General features: G+C 39.5%; 1 protein-coding gene across 3 annotated transcripts; it reads right to left on the reverse strand.

Moving 5' to 3' along the window:
• Positions 1-213: 213 nt before the first annotated feature.
• acte1 (actin, epsilon 1) lies at positions 214-9,691 on the reverse strand. 3 transcript variants are annotated; one of them, XM_030768949.1, is made up of 9 exons: positions 9,683-9,691; positions 3,898-4,014; positions 3,471-3,599; positions 3,153-3,263; positions 2,772-2,856; positions 2,417-2,578; positions 1,962-2,153; positions 809-990; positions 214-357 (listed from the first exon to the last, which is right to left on the reverse strand). In XM_030768949.1, exons 1-9 carry the CDS (start codon positions 9,689-9,691, stop codon positions 214-216), a joined length of 1,131 nt encoding a protein of 376 aa, XP_030624809.1. The 3 variants fall into 3 exon arrangements, with proteins under 3 accessions (XP_030624809.1, XP_030624826.1, XP_030624817.1); XM_030768966.1 differs by lacking the exon at positions 9,683-9,691 and having other exon boundaries at positions 3,898-4,038; XM_030768957.1 differs by lacking the exons at positions 3,471-3,599; positions 9,683-9,691 and having other exon boundaries at positions 3,898-4,026.
• Between the last annotated feature and the right edge of the window lie 1,067 nt (positions 9,692-10,758).

Consider the following 10,758-nt stretch of genomic DNA (forward strand, 5'->3'; position numbering starts at 1 on the left):
ACATTTGTAAAACATCTTTAATTTGATCATTTGGCAATTTATTGTGGACTTGGGCACAAAACCGTGAGCAGGAGCACATTGGACAAAACAGTAAACCTTTTTTTGGGCTTTTTTGTCTTTGACAGAAAGAGACAAACAACATTACAAGAGAAGACAGATGGAGGAGTCCAGGGATCATGGCCGTCAGAGGGAAGGAGAGCAGAGGAAGGTGGTTTAGAAGCATTTCCGGTGGACAATGGATGGTCCGGCTTCCTCATATTCATCTTTACTGATCCACATTTGTTGGAAGGTAGAGAGAGATGCGAGGATGGATCCACCAATCCACACAGAGTACTTACGCTCAGGTGGAGCAATCATCTGCAGAAGACAGAGGTCAGATCAAACCCAGAGGTCTTGTTTCCCAGCTGGATAAAGATCCTCATTATGAGGTAAGAGCAAAAGGTAGTAGGACTCTGCCTCCCTTAAGGACAACACCTGAACAGCCCTGAATGAAATGGTTACAGTGCCCCCTGCTGGTCTGAAATGGTACCTGCCTGGGGTTGCCAGATGGATTTGACATCAGTGTTACTGCTGTTTCTATGTACAGTTTTTCTAAAGTTGAAAAATTAGTTTAACATAAAATAGAGGGATATTTTACCATAGAGGATACACGTGTCTAGTCTCGCACAGTCAAACATTAATCTATGCCTTTCACATCCCTAAGTTGTGAGTCAGAATTGAATGATACACATAACCTTTTGATAAATGTCAACAACCTTTTCCACCTCAGAAAGATGCCAATATACCCGCAGCCGAAAATGTGATTTACCTTGATCTTCATAGTGCTGGGAGCCAGAGCAGTGATCTCTTTCTGCATTCTGTCACCGATACCAGGGTACATGGTTGTGCCACCAGACAACACATTGTTGGCATACAGGTCCTTGCGAATGTCAATGTCACACTTCATAATTCCGTTATATGTGGTCTCATGGATACCAGCAGACTCCATACCTGATGAAAATTACCATAGTGTTGTCATAGAAAGTAAATAGCATATAATTATAGTCATGGTTTATATACATCTATACCCAACTATAGTCTGAGTCGTATTAGTCCTAGAGGGTAATAGAGAGCCCATTATCTCACTTTTAGATTGAAGCTACGATTTTGTCGAAAATGTGTTAAATCAAATATGATATTTGTATAGAAATGCAGAAAGGTTTGTGATATTTTGGTGATTTACGGCTCTTTGATTGGTTAGGGACAGAATGTTGTAAAGGAATTGTACTTCAATTTCACTTCAAGAAGACGACAATGACTAATGCCAAGACACAAGACCAATAACTTTTTCTCTTCCATAAATAGACCGAGAGCTTCCAGCTATAACCCAACACCTCTCTGAATTAGCTCCTGCCAAAAGGTGATCCGTCAAATTGTCACCTTTCCTAATGGTTCAGCTGTGTGTGTGTGTGTGTGTGTGTGTGTGTGTGTGTGTGTGCGTGTGTGTGTGTATGTGTGTGTGTGTGTGTGTGCGAGTGTGTGTGTAAGATAGTAAGTTCACATCTTTTGAAAAGCAGTCATATAATTGCCTGCCCCATGACCTTAGTCCTCCACATTCTGTCATTAGTTCCAGGAATTAATCATTTTGCCTGCACATGTTCTGATGGTGAATAATGGGGAATTATTTATGAAATGAATTTTTCATCAATCGAATGGAGGTCTGGCCATGGCTCAAAAGAGTAAATATATTTGATATGCAAATTTCCTAGTATCTGCAATTACCTCATGGGAACTTATGAAAATGAAATGATATAATAATGATATAACACTCACAAGGTCACCTATTATGAATAGTTTTCTTCCCCTTAATATTGCATGTAGGTTACTTTCACTCTGAAATGCATCAAAGTAGACTCAAAATTCATTTTTGACATGAAAAGAATGTATGTGGTTTCCTGTGATGACAGTGATGAAAGACTGACCGATGAAAGAGGGCTGGAAGAGGGTCTCTGGACAACGGAACCTCTCGTTACCAATGGTGATGACCTGGCCGTCTGGCAGCTCGTAGCTCTTCTCCAGTGAGGAGGAAGAAGCTGCAGTAGCCATTTCGTTCTCAAAGTCTAACGCTACGTAGCACAACTTCTCTTTAATGTCACGCACAATCTCTCTCTCAGCTGTGTGAGGAAGTAGACGTAACATATGAATAATGCAAGAGCCAGAGGTCCCGTGCACTTTATACACTAGCCAAAACTATCTGCGACGCAAAAACAATGACTCCAATTAAAGCTATGAAAACGATCTAAACCGATCATTCATGCAGCTTGGACATTGAATACAGACAGATTATTTAATCATCGTCAGAACTACTTTAATTTTTGATGCATGTGGCCACACGAGAGATATGTGCGTATTGCGCTAAAACGCGGTGCAACTTTACCGGTGGTGACGAAGGAATAGCCTCTCTCTGTGAGGATCTTCATTAGGTAGTCAGTCAGATCTCTGCCCGCCAAATCTAACCTCATGATAGCATGGGGAAGGGCGTAGCCCTCATACACAGGTACGTTGTGCGTCACACCATCGCCGGCGTCCAGAACAATCCCTGCACGGTATACATGCGCACATGTCAGTGCCTCAAAACAACATGCCTTAATTGTCCTGTGTTGTTTTTTCTCGTTGCACTTAGAATATGTCTCCGTAATTGCACTGAGGTTATAATTAGAAGCACTAGTAATTAAGTATTTCTTAAATTCCCACACCCTAATTAGATACATTTTATAAGGGATTTTTCTGACCTGTGGTACGGCCAGAGGCGTACAGAGAGAGCACAGCCTGGATGGCCACGTACATGGCTGGAACGTTGAAAGTCTCAAACATGATCTGGAAAGTGAAGCACAAACCTCTTGTCAGTACCGTTCTCTAACACCAGACATTCATGAAACATTACAGCAATGCTGTAGCAAGCTTGCAGATGTCGTTGATGTAGATTTTCATCAGAGTCGAGCCATCTAACCCCATGAATTGTTGCATGTAATTGTGAGTGGGTTCCCTGGATGCTTTGATTACTTTAATTAGCTATGTTTGGGTAGGGGTCAGCCTTTATAGCATGTAACCCTGGAGGAAAATAAATGACCTATGTTCTATGGGTAGCCTTTATAGAGACAGTGATGCAACACCTGGGTCATTTTCTCTCTGTTGGCTTTGGGGTTGAGTGGAGCTTCTGTCAGCAGTACTGGATGCTCCTCTGGGGCCACACGCAACTCATTATAGAATGTGTGGTGCCAAATCTGTCACCGAGAGTCAGAGAAAAAGAAAAAAACAATTAAACACAGACACAGTGAAGATAAACATACTTCATCTATCTCATAAATGACCAGGATAGAAATTCTTGCAGAGATAATTCAACGTTATTGTTGTGCTGCCTTGGCTATTGTTTTGTTTTACACATGCTGTTTTCAGTAGGATAGTTCAAAAAGCTTTAGAAAGCTGTGTACCTTCTCCATATCGTCCCAGTTGGTGATGATGCCATGTTCAATGGGGTATTTGAGAGTGAGGATACCTCTCTTGCTCTGGGCCTCGTCTCCAACATAGCTGTCTTTTTGACCCATACCCACCATCACACCCTACACCGCACACACACACACACACACACACACACACACACACACACACAGAGTGAGCACACCTACTTACCATGCTCTCTAATTCTGGTTTACATAGCTGTTTATAAACTTTTCTTAAAATTATATTCCCTTTAAATTGTGCTTTTTTTTCCCCCAAAAGTCATTTTCACAACTTAGCATTTCACACAAACAGTTCTGTATCTTTAAATGATCGGTGCTGTGATGCACAAAACTCCACCTAAAAAGTTCCACATGTAAGACAGGACTGAGGGGGGTAAAGGTAGGGTGAGGGGCTCACCTGGTGACGTGGGCGACCCACTATGGAGGGGAAGACAGCCCTGGGTGCGTCATCTCCAGCAAAGCCTGCCTTCACCAGCCCAGAGCCGTTATCACACACCAGAGCAGTGGTCTCTTCCTCATCACACATGTTTAGTTAAGACAGCTGTGGACCTACACTCACACAACAACACACAGATACACACACACACACACACACACACACAGATATGTATAAAGAAACTTATCACCACCCAGCATAATATTACTAAAAACTTTGACTTTAATTATTCCATGGTTTCATTTATAATTACTCAGTCCCTGGGTTCTTAGTCTGGCTCAAAAATCAGTTCAGAATTTTAACAAATGTCAGAAATTTATGTTTCCAGCACTTTTTAAAATCAAAACAGTCCCACTCAAGATGCTTTAGGAATTGATATTGCATTGTAACTACCATAACAACATTAATCACTGACATCTTGCTAATGTAAGCCTCCTGCTAAAGTATAATTTTTTTTGTAATTTGTTTTATCATTTTAATACAATTTCTATTACATAAAGTAATTTTAAGGTACCACTGTACATTCAGTCCAAATTAGCTAAGAAAAAAAAATTGTGTTGTTAATAAGGATGAGTGTCATAGTTCTGCTAAGCTGCTTCCATTTGTAATATGAGACCAAAAGAAAAAAAAAAATCATTAGAGTGAAGAGAGCCATTGTGGTCAGCTTAAGGAAAATGCCTCAGATGGTAGACTCACCCCTGGAGAGCTGAAGAGAAGTTGCTCTCTTGAGAGAGAGAGAGAGAGAGAGAGAGGAAGAGAGAGAAAAACAGATAGAGTGTGTAAGCCAACCGTTCACCTGCCTCTCTTATTTAAATAGGGCTTCCCAAGAGCCAGGCTGTGTCAAAGCTCTGGAGCCTCAGGCCTTTTTAGGAGACATCGCACCACTGACCCCATGTATGCCCAGCCAAAAGGTAGGCCATCCCTATGAGCTTTGGAATATGTCCCACTACGGCTGGTTGTCCACAGAACTTAGCATTTAATATTAGAAGGTAATTTATTGCTCTGCCCCGTGGAGGGAGTTTGGGGGGTTTGAGGGGGGGATGAAGTGACTTAGGCTATTGTGGGAAAAGAAAGGTGGATCGTTGCAGTGGGAAAAGAAGAATGGCATGTTGCTACTCACTATAAATAAAGGTATGTTCATCAGTCATAATGATGATGGGAGCATTTGTACAGATGACATGGAACTGCCCAACAGCGCATTCCACGTGGTGGCTGCCACCGCTAGACCTCGGCTACCTCACAGCGCGCCATCAAAGGGCATTTTTTCGCAGCCTGTCCAGAGGGCGCGGGCAATGAGTGAATACAGCATCTGTTTTCATCATGGCTGCACTTCCATATTCATATCAATCAAATAAACGAATAAGGGGTACTGGGTGATATTACCACGAATAACGCTGACGTGGAAGAAAAAATTGCTTTCGTGTTTGTGGCGTATGCTGAAACAGTGGATAGAGGAATGGCCCGTCAGAGTGTTGACAGTCATACAGTCATCTTACAATGAGTGATTTGCATTGGATCAATTACGACAATTATGTACAATTATGACCTCATTACACATCTATCTATCTACCTATCTGTCTACCCATCTGTCTGTCTGTCTATCTATCTATCTATCTAAATTTTATTTTTTTAAGTTTCTTTAGAAAAGGCTGAAATGTTAGAACAGATTTGCTTTTAGACTGCCAGTTATATGATAAAGTAATATACATTATACAATAAGTTCATTGTACAATGAGAACTACTTGTACCAGTGTGTGAAGGCAGAGTGTGTATTCTTAAGAATGGCAGCCAGTTCACACAATGGTTAATTTGTGGATAATCTGAAATTCTCATCTTTTGCTTCTCTGCAAGTCTTTTTATTCTCTAGGCTAGAAGCCAGCTGGAGATCACCCAAAGCAACTGCTACCCTGTCATTTGCTTCATGTACCGCAGGTATGCAGAGTGCCGGCACAGTATGACATACTGACAGACATGGGCAGAGTCAACTGGAAGCATACGAATGACTTTACATGGTAATAGACACATACACACAGGCAGAGAGAGAGAGAAAGAGAGAGAGAGGGAGAGTGAGAGAGAGAGAAAGTCATACACGTAATAAAATATAACATTAAAACTGCACTGAAATTGTACAATTCTCTCATGAAGCAAAGTGTTTTCAAATGAATGAAAGTCATGGCACACGAAATTGTGTGGCATGTAACACAACTGTTTCAGCTTGATGTCTAGTATACTGAATGATAAAGTCTTCAACTATCCTCTGCAGGAAAAAATTGAGGTGTTTTTGTAAGTGGCAAAGAAATGCCACTTTAAACTCCTATATGCCTCCAATTAACTGGGATTTGCCCTCTCTAACACTGGATTACCACTAGCTTCTCATTAGTCTGCTTGTCTTTCCGCTTTCCAGTGACGAAGCCACTAAATTATCCAGCCTCCAGTCACTAAGCAACAGGGTTTATTTCTTTCCCCTGGTTCTGACTCGCTAACCAAGCGTGGTGTCTGCCAGGGTTTCTCTGGTGAGCACACCAAACAAAGTTTGACAAGGATTCCATTTCCAAGGACCTCTATCATTGACCGATCATGTGACCTCACTCATCTTGTGCCACTGCCATTGTTTCATAGCAGACATTCTTCCTCACTAAACATAGCAGCAACAGCAGTTTGTCCTCACTGCCACCACCAGAACATAGCACATTACAGCCAGATTTATCTCTAATGGTTGGAGGACAGTTAAACAGAATTGGCTGTCTAAGAAGTAAATCTGCAAACATTGCATGCATCTGTAAATATTATTTATATACCCAGTTACAATAACACTGGCTGAATGTTGGGGCATGCAAATACAGTAACTGTAAAAATGAAGGACACAACTATGATGTGTCTCAGTAGAGCACTAGGCCATAATGAGCTACCAGTACTGCTGGAATATTCCATACCATGCATTTTAAAAGTTTTTGGGAATCTTCTGGAGAGATGCTGTGGCATTCTTCCATGAGGAAGAACATCATTTGAAATTTTAGTGCTTTGCTGGTGGACAAAGCTGTCTCAAGTGCTCTCCAAAAATCTGTTACAAGCGTTCAATTTGCTTGATATTTCATGATTAAAATGGCAATAACACATGTGTGGTGGCACAGAGAAACACCACACTGTGGAAATTTTTGACTTTTTGATCTGTTTACACTGCTGATAGCTGAAAGTTTTCAGGTAGATCTATGTATGTTAGAGCACAAGTTATGACTTTTTCAAGTGTGCATCAACCAGTTAGTAAAAAATGAGAAAACTGCTTGTAAAGATTCCATGCATTCTTCTCTGTGTTTTGTTGTGAGCTGTCTTCACAACCGGGACTCTGAGATTTGACCTGTCTCTCAGAGTTACACATGGATTGGTTGCTTAATGTATGGAACTATACTCTTTTGGTCAGTTTAGAGGACTCATTTGAGACATAATCTGAGGATTCTCATTATCTCAGGATTTTTTTTTTTCATAGGGAAAAAAATCAGTGCTTAAGTCGAGAAAATACAGTAAGACATGCCGTTGAACTCATGTTGGCAAACTTTCAAGATGGTGCTACATCAGTTCACCATCATAGAGATTTAGATAAGAAAAAATAAGATTTAAAAATTTAAAAGGATTCTCATCACATCGACCTACCCAGAGCAGTAAGTCTATTTAGGATGACTGCATACATTACATAAATAAAAGAGACAACCTTCATTATGTAACAGTCCTGTTCCTTTGACTTTATTGTGAGGATTCAGTCCTCAACTCACTGCTCAACTTAAGAAGACTTAGCTACACGATACCACTGTAGCTAAATACCGTGCCCTCGGCACAGACATGTACGATGTTGCTGCTTTACAGCGGAACATATTTTTCAGTATGATATGGAAGTGTGGTTATGTAGCACAGGTTCATTGCCCATCAACCTTAAAATGAGATGTGTGACAAATTACAGTAAATGTATTTTCAGAACAAGAAGTTCTCTGTACAAATTAAAGAAATCAGTCATAACAAGTAAAAACTACCTATGTTATACACTCTTTGACTTTTATATGTGGGGAGATCCGTTTACAAACAAAACGCTTTGTTTTTGTTTTTGTTTTGTTTTACACCTGTATTTTCTTTAGTAAAGAAAGGAGAAACGTGAACCTCTAACCTGACAGTCACTAAAATTATGTTAAAGATCACGCGGGTAATCCAATAAGATGATTATCTCGTAAGGAGGTTACGCTCAGCATGCTAAGTAATCAAACTCGTACTCTCATTGGGAATTTGTCGCTGGCTCCGGGGAAAAAACTTACTGTGCCAAATCAATGTTACTAAAAATTCTTTTTAACCATTTAGGTTTTAAGGGGTGATAGCTATCAATTCAGAGTCTTAGATCGGTTCTCAGACCAAAAATCTATTTGCCAGGTGTTCCAAATGACTAATCATTCTGTAGTCTTACTGACCGCACGGGAGATGAGCTTCTTATGCTTAGGGTAAAGAATAAGGTAGTTAGAGTTATGTGAGAAGTCAGGAATAGAACACTGAAGGCACACCGTCTGTGTAAACGGTTCATCATAGGACATGACTGCAAGACGCTGCTTTGAAATGTACCATGCGTCAATAAAAGCAGATGACCAAACCAAAAGTAGAAAAATAATGTTTATTTATGCAAATAAAGAGGTATAAACAGTTTCAGTCTTACAGGCATATATACGTAGCCTAAAAACAGAGTCTGCATGTGACTGCGGTTTGGTATAACATGAATGTAAAACATGCACTGTTAAAAGATTGTCAGCTCAGCTGCTTTGGAGGTTCAGGAGTATGAGCTGTCAGAGTAAAAGCAATGAACCATACAGGAGGAGGGGAAAAAAACCTTTCTTGTGAGTACTGATATGCCAGTCTTTAACATATCGACATCCTTTATGAATATCTCAATATATATGAATACACAGTATATATATCTGTGTGTACACATACATACATACATACATACATATACATACACACACACACACACACACACACACACACACACACACACACACACACACGTGTGTGTGTACGTGTATGTATAATTTTAAAGTAATGGAATGTTTTCCTATACCTGACTCCCAAAATTTTGTATCTAACTCATTTTGTTTAACATTACTTGCTGTAATAACTGCTTATTGATGTTACACATCCAGTAGTCCGTTAAATTTACTGTGTCATCACAGCTAGTTACCACACAATATTTACAGTGTACCACTGAAGGTAAAGTGTACTTACACAATATTTACAGTGTACCACCGAAGGTAAAGTGTACTTACACAATATTTACAGTGTACCACCGAAGGTAAAGTGTACTTACACAATATTTACAGTGTACCACCGAAGGTAAAGTGTACTTACACAATATTTACAGTGTACCACTGAAGGTAAAGTGTACTTACACAATATTTACAGTGTACCACTGAAGGTAAAGTGTACTTACACAATATTTACAGTGTACCACTGAAGGTAAAGTGTACTTACACAATATTTACAGTGTACCACTGAAGGTAAAGCGTACTTACACAATATTTACAGTGTACCACTGAAGGTAAAGCATACTTACACAATATTTACAGTGTACCACCGAAGGTAAAGTATTCTCACACATACTGCATGCGATGGACTCTGAGCTAGACTGTTTTCCAATAGTGCATATATGTCTGAATATAGTCTGTTCACCCCTGAGCTGTGATTATGGCAAAATGAGAAAAATTGTAAGCGAAAATACATCCCCCATATACACTGAGGGAGCTTTTAAACAGTGTGAGGCATTGAACAAAAAGAACAAGCTATTGGTCAAGCTTTCTAATCATGTCATGATGTGTATGAAAACCTCACTGACAAACATTCTGATCAGAGGGGAGAAACGTATAATCAGGATCATAATGCAAGCAATCATGTCTTATTTTAGCCACCACATAACAATGACTCTGGGATTGTGTTCAGATATAAACTTAAGTCTGCATGCCCCCTTATTCAGAAAAAAAAACAGTCCAATCTACCATACAGAATTAGAGTTCATTATTTTTCCTCTTTGCGTTGTACCAATTTTACTCAAATGCCTTTTGGTAAAAAAAAAAATGCAAGCATATTAGCTGCATCTTTGTACTCAGCAGATAAGCACTTTGTCCTCCTTTAAGAGGCATATAATGGGTTTTCCCATTGTGTACAAAGGCATGCACATTTGCTATCAAATGTAAAAAGCCCATTTAGTGGATGTCCACAAAAGGCCCACCAAGAAGAACTAAGAGACAGCTGAATAACTTAATGCATTCAGATCTAAGGTCTATTTAAATGTACCTCTGAAGATTGTCTCCAAATATTGCTGATACTATGTTCAAGATACTCTCCATTTTCATGCCTGAGGGACCAATTTGGTCTCCACATATTTGCATTTAAGTGTGCTAAAGTGGGCCCATTTTGTATCTTGCAGCCTATAGCATGAATCTATATCTGTAATTTGAAAGTTAAATTTACTAATTATGATAAAACCAAACTTGCATTTTTCCTACTTTTCTCTCTCTTGCCACTTCTCACAACAATTTAAAATGTTGTTTAATAAATATTAATAAACATGTTAAAATAATTAAAAAAAAAAAAAAAGTCATTTATGTTTAAACCCACTTTTTCTTTTACATTGTGCATTAGTATATGATTATTTGATGGAGGTACCAACATCAAAGTGACAGAAACTTGACCTCTTGTTAGGCAGCTTGTGTCCATCTTTAGAATCCCATGTGCCAATTCTAGGCCTGTACTCTAATTCTCATCTGAGTGGATCTGTAAATCTTCCAACTGTAACAT

The sequence above is a fragment of the Chanos chanos genome, chromosome 1 (assembly GCF_902362185.1).
Source record: "Chanos chanos chromosome 1, fChaCha1.1, whole genome shotgun sequence".
In the NCBI taxonomy this organism is placed as follows: Eukaryota; Metazoa; Chordata; class Actinopteri; order Gonorynchiformes; family Chanidae; genus Chanos; species Chanos chanos.

What these genes read in the sequence shown, in the direction of transcription:
- acte1 (XM_030768966.1), bottom strand. Translation starts at nt 4,026, where the DNA reads ATGTGTGATGAGGAAGAGACCACTGCTCTGGTGTGTGATAACGGCTCT. An exon ending in CTATTCCTTCGTCACCACCG is followed by an intron (nt 2,154 to 2,416) that starts GTAAAGTTGCAC and finishes TTCCTCACACAG; the next exon opens with CTGAGAGAGAGATTGTGCGT. An exon ending in CTTCCAGCCCTCTTTCATCG is followed by an intron (nt 991 to 1,961) that starts GTCAGTCTTTCA and finishes AATTTTCATCAG; the next exon opens with GTATGGAGTCTGCTGGTATC.